This window comes from Varroa jacobsoni, unplaced genomic scaffold, assembly GCF_002532875.2.
Source record: "Varroa jacobsoni isolate VJ856 unplaced genomic scaffold, vjacob_1.0 scaffold_839, whole genome shotgun sequence".
Classification (NCBI taxonomy): Eukaryota; Metazoa; Arthropoda; class Arachnida; order Mesostigmata; family Varroidae; genus Varroa; species Varroa jacobsoni.
Window position 1 is genome coordinate 48,689 of NW_019213741.1, and position 16,641 is coordinate 65,329.

The 16,641-nt window shown below is 39.6% G+C and overlaps 1 protein-coding gene across 3 annotated transcripts; it reads left to right on the top strand.

Annotated features, from left to right (window-relative positions):
- The first annotated feature begins 85 nt into the window (after positions 1–85).
- On the top strand, positions 86–10,450 carry Sfxn1-3 (Sideroflexin-1-3). Of its 3 annotated transcripts, XM_022839934.2 has the most exons (8): positions 86–251; positions 1,658–1,892; positions 4,566–4,793; positions 5,941–6,034; positions 6,545–6,693; positions 7,248–7,449; positions 7,798–7,951; positions 8,283–10,450. In XM_022839934.2, the coding sequence occupies exons 2-8, from the start codon at positions 1,780–1,782 to the stop codon at positions 8,489–8,491; spliced, it is 1,149 nt and encodes a 382-aa protein (XP_022695669.1). In that variant the 5' UTR covers positions 86–251; positions 1,658–1,779; the 3' UTR covers positions 8,492–10,450. The 3 variants fall into 3 exon arrangements, with proteins under 3 accessions (XP_022695669.1, XP_022695671.1, XP_022695672.1); XM_022839936.2 differs by lacking the exon at positions 1,658–1,892; XM_022839937.2 differs by lacking the exons at positions 86–251; positions 1,658–1,892 and adding an exon at positions 289–587.
- The last annotated feature ends 6,191 nt before the right edge of the window (positions 10,451–16,641 follow it).

A 16,641-nucleotide genomic window follows, 5' to 3' on the forward strand; every position in this document is an offset into this window, starting at 1 on the left:
ATTCAACTCGCTAACTTTCTATGACGCGACTTGGCAACCTGTGCGCGGTTCTAATCTTGATAAGAACAAGATCGTACTGATCGGTGCTAAATGCTGAACGAGCGTTCTCTCAACAGTATAAGCGGGCAGTAAAAAAAAGTCTGTCCCATTAGTCGACGCTTTCGCATTGTCATTTAGTAAAAGAGTGCCATTGCTAAGCTATTTAGTCGGGTAGACCTTTGTGATCATCTCGACCAGTGTATAACGTGAAGGTAAGTTCGATTCATGTGTTTCGTTCGATTTTCGTTTTACTTGAAAAGGCTTAAGAAAGGTACTGAATTCATTTTGAGCAGAAATTTGTAGTTGCGCACGAAATGCCTGCTCAGCGGAGTAATCGCTCTCGCATATAAGCCCAGTCACCAAGCCAGATATGAATGGAGTGCCCCCGTAGGGTTTTGGTAGACTCATAGGCTTCCTCCAACAGGAAGGACTGCGCGGCCATTGGAAGTGGAAATTAACGACGGAGAGCGCGCTTCCTGATATCTTGTAGTTTTGTGGTTAGCTAGTGACAGCTGGTTTCTTCCTTCTGCTGGACGCTGGGTATCTTGGCAAGTATAGCAGTGTGACTTAAATGTCATCGTTTTTTGAGCTCTTAATTATACCTGATTGTGAAACTTTTGATCAAATATTGCTACATTTAGTGTAATGGCATCTTTATGTGGTTTTATGCCTTAAACTAATGAATATTTATCTCTAATGTTTTGGATATTGGTTCATTAAAAGATGGTTAAAAGCTATCGCATAGCTCCGGAGACATCATAATGAAGTTATGGATAATAGGAACAAATCCGACGAGACAAAAATCTTAGCATTTATAAGCTACCTTTGCGGTGAACAAGACAAAATTCAAAATCACGACAATTTATGTATCAGCGAGCTTTACAGTTTTACTTATTGCCTGATATTTGTTAAATAATTATGACGTACAAAAGTCACATTCATTTGTGGCTACATACAACGACAAGCATGTCTCAGGCAATCAACAAATATTAAGACCGATTAGTTTTTACCATTTACTGGCGCAAGAGCGATGTTTACTTGGTTGAACTAGAATAGTGAAATAAGGTGTCATGGTTTCCCATGTGCGAATAGTCAATGATAAAAACAGATATTTATTAAATCTGTGTAGTTGGAGTTTTACGTCGGGTATCGCCGTTGGGTACTCCATCAGACGGCTGACTCCTATCACGGAACGAAGTCTTGTTATGGCTGGGTTCGTACCTAGACCACAACATGTCCCTAAACTAAACAGCCAATACGTTACTCACTAAGCTGTCACGCTGACATAAATGATCGACTAAATCTAACGTGACCATTTGGTGCGATCTTCCACTAGGTAGTGGCAGTTGTAACCTTGGCTTCGCGATTATCAGCATATACATTGCTCGGTTATGATACCGCTGAGCAACAGGCATTGGTTTAGATTTCCCTTATTAATCGGGGCGCATTCTAGAGCTATTTCTTAAAATAGTTTTATAGTCTCAGACCTGTACGGATTCTATGATTTATTGCTGTTGGTGGCAGGACATAAGTTGTCATGTCGGATTCAATTAATCCTTGTAGGTTTTTGCCGAAATAGAGTTACTAGAATATTTCTTTAACTTTTGTACCTTTACAGCTTAGCTATGTATGTGCCACATAAGTGTCACATGTATTCAACTGTTCTCTAGCAATTGGGTCTTTCGGGCACAGAAGACTTATATCCGCGCCAATGCTACGTATGTATTGTAACAAGGGATCATGAAAAAGAAAATACATTTTTTATTCATATCAATCGACAATCCAGCCTTTCTCTCCGATTCTCAGTATACGCCTATCAAGTTCCACACCCGACGAAACGGCCATAAGGAGCGGTAAGTGGTGTTATTGGCGCCTTTAGTCGTCTTGTTGCCGAGAAATCGGACAAGCGAGAGCCAATCGCTTGAAAAAAAGACAAATATAAAGGCTATAGAGCGTACACTAAAAAGCGTAGCCTATAGAACATTAATAGCATGAAATGCGAGCAGATATTTCCAAGTGTTTAGGACCTACCTGTAGGTTAGCTCACTGTTCCGTTTGCTCTGTGTGCCTTTTATTATTGTTATTATTGCCTGTGTGTACAGTTGTGAGCTATATTTTATTATGTGTCCTTCGTAAATGGCGGTTGGCCTGACATAGTTCTTGCATCATCTATAAGGATAGTTTATAGAAGCTGATATGTGTGCAGGGCTTCAACTTTCCAATTAGACATGCAAAAGATGACGACCTAGAAACGACGAGAGGAAAGCTCTGCTATTAGTTTGAACTGACGCTTCGTCTGACAGTGTCACGTAAAATCTAACGCTATTTGCAACTTTGAAATAAAAAAAAAGGCAGCATATCTTACCTTCTCCATTCACGATGGGACCTCTTTCAATCCACATAACTAAAGTTAACGTCTAGTAAACTTCAAAGCGAATTGGTCATTATGGAGTGTATTCAGAACACGCGTTATTACGCGCGTGTCTTTGTCATCGTGCGTGAAAGTATTCCTTTACAAATGTGTTGTTATTTTTCTAAACATCGTCGCACGCGCGTATATATAAACTGACATTTTGGCTGTATGTATTATGCTAACGTGAATGTCATATTTCTTTGCCGCATGTAAGATCTAAGAATTCACATCCAAAGCTCGCTGTCCAACTGACAGCGAGCTCTGGATGTGAATTCTTCTTGAATTTCTTGCTAAAGTTTTCTCCTAAAAAAAATTATGAGGGTTCTAGTTACTCGTCGTGTGATCAGATACATTTACGAACTTATTTCTTTGCGAAACTTAAACATTGTGTAGTCCACTTTATACGCCATATTCTTCTTTTCGCTGTTATAGTGCTATAGTTGATAGTAATGGGTAAATCTTTTCCTGGTAATCTAATTATATCGGCTGTCTCTTGATCTCTTCCGGTCAACTATCTGATATGCTGTAGTACTTGGCTAGCTGCAGCTACCTATGCTAAGTCTTTGAGTTTAGGTAAAAACAAGTTATCGATACGCGTTTCTAGAGTCGCGGAGCGCGACATCATCGTCTATTGCAACAGTCTCGTAATCGTAACCAACGGTCTGAAGAGCTAGCAATAACATAGGTTGAGCTCTACACGGGTGGTCGACGTTAATTTGTGTTCATTCGTTCTTGTCGTACCTTTGATTCACTTCTTATAGTGTACCAGAACTAAAATGCACTTACTATGATATCGCATAATAAATTTTATAGTAGCAGAGCAAATATCTTGTGAGGCTTGTATTAGTAGTGTTCCAAATAGGAATACGTGCACCAATAGGGACTCGAAGTATCTTTCTCGAATTCATTCAAATTGAAAAAGTAATGGTGCCAGGGTTGATGTTTATTACAAAAATAGTATATGTTCATGGCGAGCTGTAACGAAACGTTGTTTACTATCAACCACTATATTAGATTCATTCATAAAAAAAATAAGAAACATTGTGTTTAAAAGATATGATAAATAGAGCATTAACTATTTTACTACCAGGATACCAAATGTGGAGAAAACACCATATACACCAAACCATTTTATTTCTAATGATTTTAATAGTACTTTACAAGAAACCAACCCCACGTTTCGTCGATAAAGAGCCTACGATTGCAACGGCAAGATGTTTTTGAATGATAACACACGAAAAAGCGAAGCACAATGCTGCCAATAATAAATTATTATGTTGAAACCTGCTGTTTCGAAATCTTCCTTGTGAATATATGTGAGAAAGTGAATTATTTTGAGTTAAAACAAAGATATCGGGGGAGTGGGAGGAACCGGCTAGCCTCAACCTAAAAACCCTAAATAGCACATTTATATGAGTCAATGGAACTGTGTGATGTGTGTTTTATTTTATTCATTATGGATTATCTATGTATTTATTATATATTATGGATATTGTGTACTAAACTAGGAACTGAGGCAGTTTACATGTCAATCCACATTTACTGTATTTATGTGCTAAAAGAAGATACCACAGAATAAATATATTGGCCATATAGGCACACTTATTTATCGTATTCGCTCGGGAGATTGCGTATAGGTTCGTGGATATAACTGAATATGTATGAAGATGATGCCGATACGTGCCATGGCAGACACAATGAGATGATACCTTTACACAAGCTAGTGACTATAGAAAGGCTTTTATGGTTATATGTAGTTTCAATCTAATTTTAGATATTTCGAAGTTATAGTGCAACTACATAGTTTAGTTTTAGCACTGAACTGAGCGTAAATTATTTAAGTTTTAGAACAGCAGACACTACGGTGTTGAATAAATGCTGCTAGGGTAAGAAAATATTATTTTTTTATGTCATTGCATAGTCGTAATTGCGCTTCGGTATATTCTTTTGCTATCTTTATTTTATGCTAAAACATAATTGCTTGAGAATAACAATTATTAGTAAGCAGTATTTGATCTCGCTGGTAATGCTAGACGAAATGCTGGATGGATATACTAGTCAATTTTTTTGTTTTATGTTGTAACCAAACACGATTTTTGAATCTTATTCGCAGGGCCGGATTTTGTGGGTTTGTAGTTTTAGTTGTGGCCACAAAAGCTATAAAAATGCCGTTAGAGCAGCAAGCGCTGGGGGACAAGCGCGTGAATATCGACGAGCCAAGATGGGACCAGTCTACATACTGGGGTCGTGCCCAGCATTTTTTCACTGTCACTAACCCACTGAATCTGTTGTGTTCAAATAAAGAACTTGAGCACAGCAAAGACGTTGTCACTCGATACAGGTTTGCTTATCTCATATTATTCCATCAATCTTATTTACAGTTTAACATAAATATTACGTAAATTGTATATATACGTAGATATATATGGGGTACGGCACCTGAATCAGGACAAATTGTTGTAACAAGCCTGCATATATCTGCTATTTTAAGCTCTAGAAGAATGCCACTTTTCTCTAAAACAAAGCAACGAGTTTATCAGGCCGAAAAATAGTGCATAGCTTTCAGCATTTAAGCGAGGTTAAGCTTGTATCCAATCTCTTCACCCTGGAAGAACACTTACCAAGATTAAAGACTGCTTTTTTTGCTCGAAATCGATGATTATTGCCCGTTTTCATGCGGTGTTTGAAAAATTTGAGGAAGAATTTCATCAAGCAAACAGAAAGATCTTCAATAAATTTTAGATTTAAAGGGCTCAAAGTTAACCGAAGTGGCTCAGAAAGCCACTTTTGATGCAGCGGCATATTTGATACAGAAATCAATCATTGTTTTACAGTGGAAATGACTAATTGTTGCTCCGGTCGTCCAGAGAAATTCCAACAATTAGTCTTTCCAAGGATTTTCAGCCGTTTTCAGCATTTCAATTTTTGAGGCTTTTAGCCTGAAATCAGCCTAAAATTTAATCCCGCTTATATTTTTTGTATGTAGCGTATTTGAACGACACTTTTTAGGAGTTTTTAGCAATACCGCTTAAGACACGGTTACTATTAAAAAGCTATTTGCGGATTAAAAAAAATATCTTGTGTGAGTGGTTTAGGTCCCTAATTGGAGCCATAATTGTGGTAAATGGTGCTTATCTTAAGTAAACATGACTACCAAGAACGACATTTCTAACACATTCGAAAAAAATTATCGAAATATGTTCTTATTCAAATACGTTTTATAAGTGAAGCATAAGGAGAATTCTCAGTTTAGAAGCCGTACCCTATATATATAATTTCCGGGTAAAAACGTGAAAATAGATTTTTTTTTTTGGTCACTAAGCCATTTTTTCATCGCAGAAGCTAATTCTACACATATTTCAAAAATTCGGTTTAAAAATACAGAATCCTATATCGATGCTGATCTATACTTTGCCAAATGTGAGTACAAAGAAACGTTCATGTGCATGTTAGTTCAAGGCTCAAAGTGTACTTTGTCCAATTTGCAGAAGTGGTGAAAAAATGGAAGGCCTCACGCTTGAGGAGCTGTGGAAATGCAAGCATATCTATGACAGCGCGTATCATCCTGAAACAGGTGAAAAGGTAACGACAAAATACGGGGATATTTCGAAGCAATGTTTCGTTATGAATTCACTTGTCTGTTCAGCCTATATGGTTTAAGTGTCGGCGAAATATTTAAGCTTATAATAACAACTCATAAAGTGAATGTTTCGCTACATTGTCGTTTGTATAACAACTATGGAACTCCTCTACGAATGCGGTCCGTTGTGACCCACCTCATTATGGAAACAAACCAGCCTTGAAGAGTCTAAGTTCTATCCAGGGGGCGGCATTCTCCGTCCTTTGCAATAAATTTTTATTGAGAGATGGGACATCCTGTGAATATATCAATGTACAAACATGAAAGTCATGGATCGAATACGTCCTTGTTGACACTGTTCGACATTAAGTCAAATGGACTGCTATCTTGATCGTTAGTATTGGTTTGGAAATAAGAAAGAGATATATTTTTGCATGCAATTGTTTTACAAACCACAACTTATACACCTGAATTTGCTGCACTCCTCTTATGAAATTTCCATGTTCTTCCAGGTAGTTTTGGTCGGGCGGATGTCTGCCCAAGTTCCTATGAACATGATGATCACTGGCTGTATGATGGCGTTCTATAAGACTACTCCTCAGGTCGTTTTCTGGCAATGGGTGAACCAGAGCTTTAATGCCGTTGTCAACTACTCAAACAGGTGTACCATACTATACGTTTGAAATCAATAAGTACTTATCTTTTTTTTTTTTAATAATTTAGTGCATCAGGCAGAATTTGATGCGATGATGGTCGTGGTAATAGTTAGCATATGTTAGTAGGTTATTTAATTAGGCAGAAACCTGGTGTCACGCACTGGAAATCAGTTAGTATTAATATTTCTAATTTTACCATTCGTTATTAAATGCTATTTAATTGCTAATTAAAACATAGGGCTTTTGTTATGAATAGCCGTAGGCTGAATACTTATACGATGCAGGCCAGTTATTCTAAAAAATGGTATCTGTTTTTATAGGTGTATAAATATAAAATGCTTAGTATCTTTCAATCATTTTCAAATTACATCCATATTACGATAGCTACTGACAGTTCTGGATACACAATATCCTCCTCTTTCAAATGATTGTGTTTTGATTACCAGTTATTATCACAAAAAGTATTTTGTCATACCCCACTAAGTAGTACATTCAATGTTGTTCTCATTAATTTAATTTTCTTAGCCGTTCTGCTTTTGCTTTGTGATACGGGTTCCAGATCGGGAAAAGATCCGATTCCTCAATCTCAACTAGCGTTTTCATACGTGCTGGCTACATCGGGTGCTCTGGCTACTGCTCTTAGCCTCAACTCTCTTACACGACGCATGCCCCCGATAGTGGGACGTTTTGTGCCATTTGCCGCTGTTGCGGCCGCCAACTGCGTTAACATCCCAATGATGAGAATGAGAGAGCTTCAAGAGGTATTCTTTTGAGTGATCAATATAAACAGCAGAATTTTAAGCTGTTTCCAAATGTATAACAAGGTTAATGTTGTTTTACATTTGTTATACTTGCTTGGGTACGATGGTAGCTTTACAGTGAATAAGATATTCAGCTAAATTACATGCTATTACATGATATGACCCTAACTACTATTATCTTTGGAGATTTGATTACTATAATTAAGCTCTATGTGCATAGCCTCGATAACTTGATGTAATACACGAAGTGAATGTATATTTATTGTTTCTCATAGCCGGGCACAGTAATTCAGCAAGTAACTGTATTACACTATTATGTACATGTTATTGCTTACTATGATTCCATAGGGGATTACTGTGATGTCGGAGGATGACAAGGAGTTTGGCCAGTCCCCTACAGTAGCCAAGTATGCCATTTCAATGGTAGTCCTTTCTAGAATTGGTATGGCCTCACCCGGAATGATGATTCCTCCGATCTTTATGAATGCCCTTGAAAAAAAAGGTGAGAATATCTGCACTGTTCATCTAATAATTTTGTCATTCCCGTAGTGTGCTCAACATCAAATAGGCGATCGTAATTTCGTGTACGATGTACAGTTCATAGCGTATCCAGATATTGTTAGATTCTCGAATCCGTGTTTTTGTTAGATTCACCAAAAAAGCAGTCACTCGAATTATGATCGCGACGATTGTATCAGCATTTTTCTACGGTACTCCGGTTTTAAAACTAATTTAAAACTAATACAGCTTCTTAATACAATTACCTATCCAAAATTCCCATCGAAATTTTATCCGTGAATTATAGTCACTAATGCGCATGTTTAAACTTGCAGGATTCTTTGCACGATATCCATGGGCCAATGCACCGATGTCTGTGAGTTTGGCAGGTCTTTGTCTTCTATTTGCAACCCCCATGTGCTGTGCTTTGTTCCCCCAGAAAGCTTCAGTAGCAGTGAGCTCCCTGGAGCCTGAACTTCAAAAAAAGATTAAGAGCGAAACCGATGGAAAAGTTCAGACGGTTTACTATCATAAAGGACTCTAAAAGTTCTGCAACAAGAATAAAGTACGGTCTCCAACAGATCTTCAATCGAAAAAAAAAAGAAGGTAGACTCAGGAACGCCGGTCTGCAGCTTCTCCTGCCAAGCTTTTAATGACCTAACCGCATGTGGATCCATAAGAGTACGAGCTGAGTAGAATTCTCTGCTAGCCAATACGTCCCACGATCTTCCATTCGAAGTTGATTTACTAGGTTGTGTATGTGCTTCATAATTGGAAAAAGCGCGGAAGCGGCGAACTAATGAACAGTTTAACTCAACTATATGCCTCAAGCCGTTGCCGTCATAATAATGCGAAGAAGGCATTTATCTGAATGTAATTTAGTGCTTAGGTGCAAGATGTAACGATGCCCAGGAAATGAAAGCTACCGGTTCGGAAGTTCAGTAACGGCTAGTAGGGAAACATTCCGCTTTTCTTCACCGCAGGGACGTATTGAATTTCTGATAATGTGCACATACGCAATATTGGCTGAGGACAATAGCAGCTATACTAACTTAAATTTTTCAGAAATTCAAGTAGGTGGCTGAAAATGAACACTCACTAACATGATCGGATAAAGAGACATTAAGTAAAATCATGGAAAGTAGGCTGTTACGGACTGAATTTGACGCAAATTTTTCTGATAATGATACACACAGTCCAAACAATGCTTTACACAAAAAATATCTTGCATCTATACATCCTTATGCCTAATGGACGCAAAACATATGGCATGGCCAATGGGTGCCATAAAGGATAAGATGTGATCGTGTAAATTCGAAGCCTCATAATAGTTGCACAAGTATTTTTGTTATAGGCATAACAATAGTAGTTATATCCACTTTACGCAATCATGCTTGCTGACAGAATTCTAAATCGAACGTTTTTATCGGCTTTATTTCATGAATATTTATGAATTGTTTCATTGAGATGACGATAACTATGTATAGTTACGGAAATGGGAGTATTAAAATTACTTTTACAATTATTAGTAATTGAAGTAAATGTTGTAAATTTGGATATATATATATATATATAAGTCTGGAAAGGAAGAGGCAGGAGTAACTAGATCAAGTTTTCCTTGTCTCTTAACAGCCATATATTCTGAGAGAGTACATTGTAGGGGAATGACAATACATATTATAAACCATATTGAGTCGTGCATACCACTTGATTTAGTAGTAGTTTTAATAGGCAGACGTAACCAATAGTGCTTAAGAATTGGGCCTATACAGTGTAGAGAGAGCGCGGGAGCGGCAGAGAGATCTGTGACTGACCGACGTATATTATGGAGACGTGTGTTTCATATTTTTTTGATTTTTGACTGTTTTTGTTGCTTTGGTTTGCTTGATGAAGACACGTGTGAATAATGAGGAAAAGACGATGGGATACTTAGGTAAAATATAGTGTCGGAAATCCCCTTTTCTTTAAAAAAAAAATTGGAAAACTAGTGAAATGTGAAGATTTCGCATCTCGATTGAAGATTAAGAATTAAACGTAATTGTATACAGGGTTTCTATTAGAGTCTCTACAGGAAGGTTCTGGCAAAACAGACGGCGAAAATTTTAGTCGACAATTTTACGGCCTAGTACGGGTAAGTAAATATTATGAAGGTGTTAATATAGATTATTGTGGCATTTATTGACCCGATCGACCAACGCTATGGATCTTTCGTAAATGAATTTTGTCACTGCCATATTTACAGTGGTATGCATGAAGAATTTAAGGTTTTGTTTCCCTTCACGTAGTTAAGGCCTGACTGATTGTGAACGACTGAGACTCATTGTCTGCCTTTATTCATTATTAATGCAAATGGCAATATGATACTACAATCACTGGCATTATTACACCGCTAGATAGATGTGTTTCACTATGATACTTGATAAAGAAATTACGAGAAAATGTTTTTTCATTAAGAGTTATGCTTTAATGAGTAATAAATAATAAATAAATGAGCACAAAGGTACTCAAGGCCTGTCTTTTTTAAAAGAGTTACATTATAGATCAGCTATATTGGTCATTGCACGTTCAGAAAGAACAATACTGTGACCGCGTGAAAAGCGTGCAAAATAGTAATGACTGCAAACCCCGAAGCTTGAGATACGATAAAGCCATTCTAATAATATTCAGTAGTTGTCTGTCACGACAGAAGTAACAACGAATAATAAGAGACATTATTGGTGAACAGAATTTTGTCTTGTGCTGGCCAAGTGTCAGATATTGTCAGACACTTTTCTTACTTTGTTTGAATAGAGATCTTCGTGAATTGGCATTGTGAAGATAGGCGATCCAAAAATAAAACAGTATTGAGAGTTTCGTAGAAATCCCTACGGTTATCTGTTTCTTAACCTCTCTGAAGAGATCTTTAACACAACCTAAATTTACTTTCCGGGAGAAGTTTTCTAATTTCGTTAAGTTATCTATTTATGATAGATCAAATCTCAAATCGTACCAGTATGACGAGATTCTGCGAATCCGTGATAACAGAGATATTTTTGTTTTATCAAAAAATCGTTTTCCTAGAATGGACAATGGTTCGAGAATGTTGAGTGTAAAAACGTGTATACAAAACTTCTATGTTATTTAGGGTTAGATATTCATAGAACATCTGGACCGGAAAAATAAACTAAATTGAAAGTTAAAATCTTTTATTTTTGTACTCTGTGCAGATACTGACTCCATTGTCGAGTCAGCCTATGTATTTACTCCCGTAAAATAATAGTATGTTCGTTAATTGAAGAATCATGTCTAGCCATTACAAAAAAGCTCTAGATCTGTAGTGTAGGTGCATATTGCGACACTTGGTAGGTACGTATGTACCAACATTGTTGGGAAACTGAGTTGCAGAAACCAACAGGAGCGGTTGCATTAGAAGAGACTTTTCCCAAATAACAAAAGCGCCGGGTAGAACGGGAAGAGGTGGGGAGGGTATATTTCTGCTATATCACGTCGAATGACACGTTGGAGGAGTACAAATTTTACCCAGGAAATTTGACAGCTTTATCCACAGCGTGTCGCAGCCACACAAGATCTTCTTATAAGAGACTTTAATGCGGCGACGAAGGACAAGGCCCGTCAGGACGAACCAATGAAGGGAAGTAATACCGGAGAAAATGGCTTCACATAATCTGTACGTGATGAACAGAGGAGAAAGCTAAAGTTCTATTGGTGCGGCAACTATCCCACATAGATTTCACCATCTACAGTGAAAAACTAATAGAGCTGATTACAGGATAACGGGTAATCGGCGACCTGGAAAACCAAAGTCAGCTAAGTGAATACTCCGTCTCCGGTCCCATCCAGAATTTGATACAGATTCTAGAGCACAGAAGCACTGGAAAATGCTTTAAGCTGAGTAATCAGGGAAAACGGTATCTCTGTCAGCATTGCGAATTTACATCGGGTTCTGGACAGAGTATGCAGACTGGTAAACGGGCCGGTCAACCACTCTAAGGGAAGGAGGCGAACACAGTCCAAGTGCTGTTGGAGTTTCCAGATCGCAAAAGCGCCCAGGAAATGCCGCCAGTCCAGGAGAGCAATCAAGAGAGCGACACAGAAACACAGCAAGTTTGCTCATGCCATACCAGCAACGTAAGATGGAGCTTAAGCGTACAATTAAGGAACTCGAGAAGGACTTGTGGAGAAAACTTTACAAGATAGTTAAAAAAAATAAGGAGAATTTCCAAGCCAGGCATGCCGGAAAGAGAGACTGTGCACTGATAATTTTCCCAGCACTACTACTTCCCACGAACAGCATTTAAGTCCAGACGAACAGCAGCGGATCCGAGCAGCAAGATACCCATAAACACAAGGTAAGACGGGTAGAAAGGCAAAAGTGATATTCGTCCCAAAGGGAGATGAAAAGTCGTCGCAATCAGTCTGATAATCTTCCTGGCTAAAGGCTTCCAAGTAATAATCGAAGATTTGCTGCGACCGTTCGCTAAGGTGCTTGGTTTTATACTCTCTAGACAGTTCGATTTCCCCAAAAGCCGCACGTTTTTGGCGAAAATATATACAATGGTAATCAAAGCCAAAATCATACATGGCTCGACCCTGAGGACTCAAAATTTATTCATGGTAATATTCCTAAACGTCAAGAATGCCTTCAACAGTATTCTGTGAGACTTTAGATCGGAGTTGGGCTCCTAGCCTAGGTAGACCAGCGGGTCCTTACGGTACAGATAAAACGGCCACGGATATGGAGCTATAGCTCAATAAAAAGCAGCAAGCGAAATTTCAGAACGGATGACGCAAATTGAACGTGAAAGAAACTTGTGCGTTAAATCAATCTCTACCTATATGGGCAGACACTTCAGGATGGTTAAAAAGTGCCAGATAGCTGGGCACGGCAGCAAAGGCCATGGAGAGCATCATAGTCGCCCCACTGACCAAGGAGATCGAAGAAACGCAGCACTGTCAGAAGCACAATACGGCTTCAGGAAACAGCGTTAAATAGTCGCAGCTGTAGACAGGATTCTCAAGATAGCGAGAGAGGAGATGGAGGCTAGGAATTTCGCACTTCTTATCCAGCTGTATCTTAGAGATGCCTTCAATAGCATGAATTGGGGAAAATTAATGGCCGCACTGGAGGAAAAGGGAAGCTTTACGTACCTATGCAGACTCATCGGCTCGTATTTAGAAAACAGAAGACTTTTTAGGGGACGAAATACAGGGTTACAGCTCGGGTACCACGGGGATCGGTTCCTGGACCAACACTGTGAAACCTAGCCTACGATGGCGTGTTGTAAATTGCGAATTTACCGGAAGGGTTGGAAGCTATTGCATATGCAGATGATCTGGCTCTTATTATCAGGGCCCGAACAGAAGACGACCTGGAAAATAAAGCAAATGGCTCTCTCGAGTTGGTAAATTGGTGGATGGAAGAACACTACTTAAGGTCAGCCTCTGAGAAGACAGAAGCACCATACCTGACTGCCAAAAGGAAGGTCAGAGGGGTCAACCTCTTTTTCGGAGATACCCAAAACAGTATCCAGAAAAAAGTAAGATGCCTCGACGAGACGCTGGATGCCGCAATGTCTGGAAGGCAACACATTAAACATGTAACTGCAAAGGTGGAACAGTCCTTAACCTGTCCCGTAATTTACCTAGGGTAGGGGGAGCCTCTTAGGGCCGTCAGAGACTCCTTGCTTTTGTAGCGGAGGCTACAATGCTCTACGCTGCCCCAGTGTGAGCAGATACGGCGCACTGCTAACCACTCAAAGGATAACAGCAATACGCGTAGCAAGAGCGTACAGAACCGTTTCAACCGAAGGTCTTCTAATGCTGGCCAGAATGGTTTCATGGGACCTGCTCGTCAGCGAAAGAGCGGAACGCCGTCTGAGAAACGTAAATAACGACGCTAACATGGCCCGCGCGGACACAGTGGACAAATAAGAGCAACAGTGAGAAACTCCCAAGACCAATAGTAGAGGAGAGGTTCCGGGCAGCTGGACCCGGCATCTAATTCCAGATGTCAAGGAATGGACTCGCAGCACCTGTGGAGAGATTATGTATCACTTCTGTCAGGTCCTGTCGGGCCATGGACAGTTTCAGATTTACATGGCATAAATCGGCAAAGCGCAAGCAGACCCTGCGTGCTCTGCGCATCGGGCATCAAAGACGGAGCAGAGCACACTGTGCGTTAGTGTCAGGCACTAAGTGGAGTCAGAGATAAGCAGGCACACAGAGAGGTATCCATGTAGGGTAGCGTAAAGGGAATGGTGGAAATGGTGCGCCGCAAGAGAATAACGGAAGGACAAGTTCGAGACAAGCAAGGGTCCGATGTCCTACCATTGGGAGAGCAGGGCACAAGACCCCGCCTATAAGTTAGTATACGCGCGGAGGAGGGGAACCCGAACGGAGGATGGACCGGAACGTGACAAGGGGGATGATACCTCAACGCCGCTTCCTGCAAGCTATGGTTTAGAAGTAATATTAAACTATATCCCGAACCAAAGCCCAAGTCTTCGAAAGATCCAGGTAGTGGGTGAGAGTCCCACAGTATCAGACAAACAGCACAGATGTGAAGTCTGGTCTGCATAACGCATTTGCCTTCAACCTCCAATAAAAAAAGATAACCGGGCATAAACTTGGACAGGGGACTTAATGAATTGTTTTATGTTAGAATAACTATGACGAAAGCTAGTGAAACAGCGTACCCTATAGCAAGGATATCGCCTAACATGTATGGGCCGCAAAAGGCAGATAGACGGTGGCTCCTGATCTCGATCGCCAAGTCAACAGTTCCAAGTCAAGGCCTTCAGTTTCCCACTTTGGTTTGGATCTTTTGTAGACTTTAAAACAAATAAAATCTCCTTTGCAAGGTACAAAGGACTGTTGCACTGGGAATTTCAAGCATGTGTGGTGGTTAGGACGTCAGCGGCCTCTGTCTTGCTGGGACACTTCCATGGGATCTAAGAATATAAAGGAAAAAGCGACAATGGAATTGCGACCGAGAACGTAAAGCTATTATGGAAGCGTGGCAGGCCAAGGGTACACTGCGACCAAAAGTTAGAAGATAGCTGCCTATACGTTACTAATTTGGCTCACCTTTAGAGCCTTTTAAGGTTGCGGGGACAAAAGCAAGAAACAAGCTTTTGAGCAAACAAGGGTATATTCTTCTGAAAGAGATCCCTTCTCGATTTAGCTAGAAGGGGACTAGCGAAACTTTGGAAGGTCAGAGAGCGAAAACTCGAAGTGATCATCGCGCCAAAGAGGTCTAGAAGGTAAACAGTACCTTCACTGACAGCGGAGAAAGAGATTCAGTCCCAAGGCTGCAGACGAGCCACGTAACACGACTAAAGTCCGTTGATCCATAGGCACTGGCAACTTTTCCTGGTAGTTCGTTGTTCAATGAAGTTCCAAAGAGTTCCGGTATACGAAGCGTGAAGTTTAGCGAGTGCGTTAGTTGGTGGTAAACACAGCGTGACACTAAGCTGGAGATCCATGTGTTCTTCGACTCCAGCTGTATGCATCAATGCCATAACATCTCTTAAAAATGAAAATAAAGGCCTGATAAGCCCCCAAGAAACCCCCAAAGTTTTTCTTCAAGGCACTAATGAGTCGGGACCATCGGTTTCGTTTATCTCTTGGATTTTCTACTAAATATCCTACTTGCTCAACGCCTCACAATCTAAATTCTTGTCACCTGTGCCGACTTTTTACATCACTGACAAACAACTAACATCTGATGTCTTTATTGGAGAGAAGAGGGTGAAAATCAGTAATATTTTATAGAGAAGCATATACTAAAGCAGGTAATAAAAAAGGCCTACTGTGCACAGGGCTGCGTTGCTCCGATAAGAAACTTGTGTGCATCTGATATCAAATATAAGATATAGTATACTGAGCTTATTTTTAACAAAATTAAAGAACGTACACCCTTACGTGGTGTATTTTCGCGTGTGATATAACTCATGCGGCAAACGTCGGAATAGCTCTTAGCCGCTATAAATTGGTACCATACTTTATACTATGTATACGATATATTACTTATTCAACAAGATTAAAACTAAGCGGTCTAAGAAACATTTTGGTAGGCGTCCAGATTGTGCGGTTATGTGATAGGATGGCGGATTGAAAATATTAGTGTATAGGATACCGTTTTACGATAATATGAAATACATAGTTCAGATGGTGAAGGATCATAAGCGCTTTAAAATTCCAAAGCTTCTGGGTAGTAACAGCGACAACGCTCGTGCCCTGCGCCAAATCCGAGATTAGAGATACTTGAGCATCTTTCGAGGAGTTTCGAGACTCTGAAGTTCGCAGAAGTCCCTTCACATTACTCTCAAGAAATGCCCGTTGGTGAAGATAAAACGGGCGTATTCTGTAATCGATAGATTAACTTTTACACCTCCGAATTTATACGCGTGTATATACACAATCAAAATGACCAAATTAAAGATTGTTGCATTTTTTACGGGAGTTAATTCGGAATTGTTATTGTGGTTCGTCTGGGCAAGTCTTCGCTGTTATGAACTAAAAAATAGGCTATTTGAATGTTTAACTTACTAAACGTACTAACAGGTTGATAATATGTCGTGAATAATCTTTAAAAAGCACTTAAATTAGATCTGCGGTCAGTCAATCGTCGAAAATAGTGAATTTTTCGGCATCGAATTTATATGGCACGTACCTGCCATTTTAGTACAACGA

Excerpts from the sequence above, each read along its gene's own strand:
- Sfxn1-3 (XM_022839934.2), top strand. The coding sequence starts at position 1,780 with ATGAAAAAGAAAATACATTTTTTATTCATATCAATCGACAATCCAGCC. Across the intron at positions 1,893-4,565 it reads CGAAACGGCCATAAGGAGCG|GGCCGGATTTTGTGGGTTTG; the intron begins GTAAGTGGTGTT and ends TCTTATTCGCAG. Across the intron at positions 7,952-8,282 it reads GAATGCCCTTGAAAAAAAAG|GATTCTTTGCACGATATCCA; the intron begins GTGAGAATATCT and ends TTAAACTTGCAG.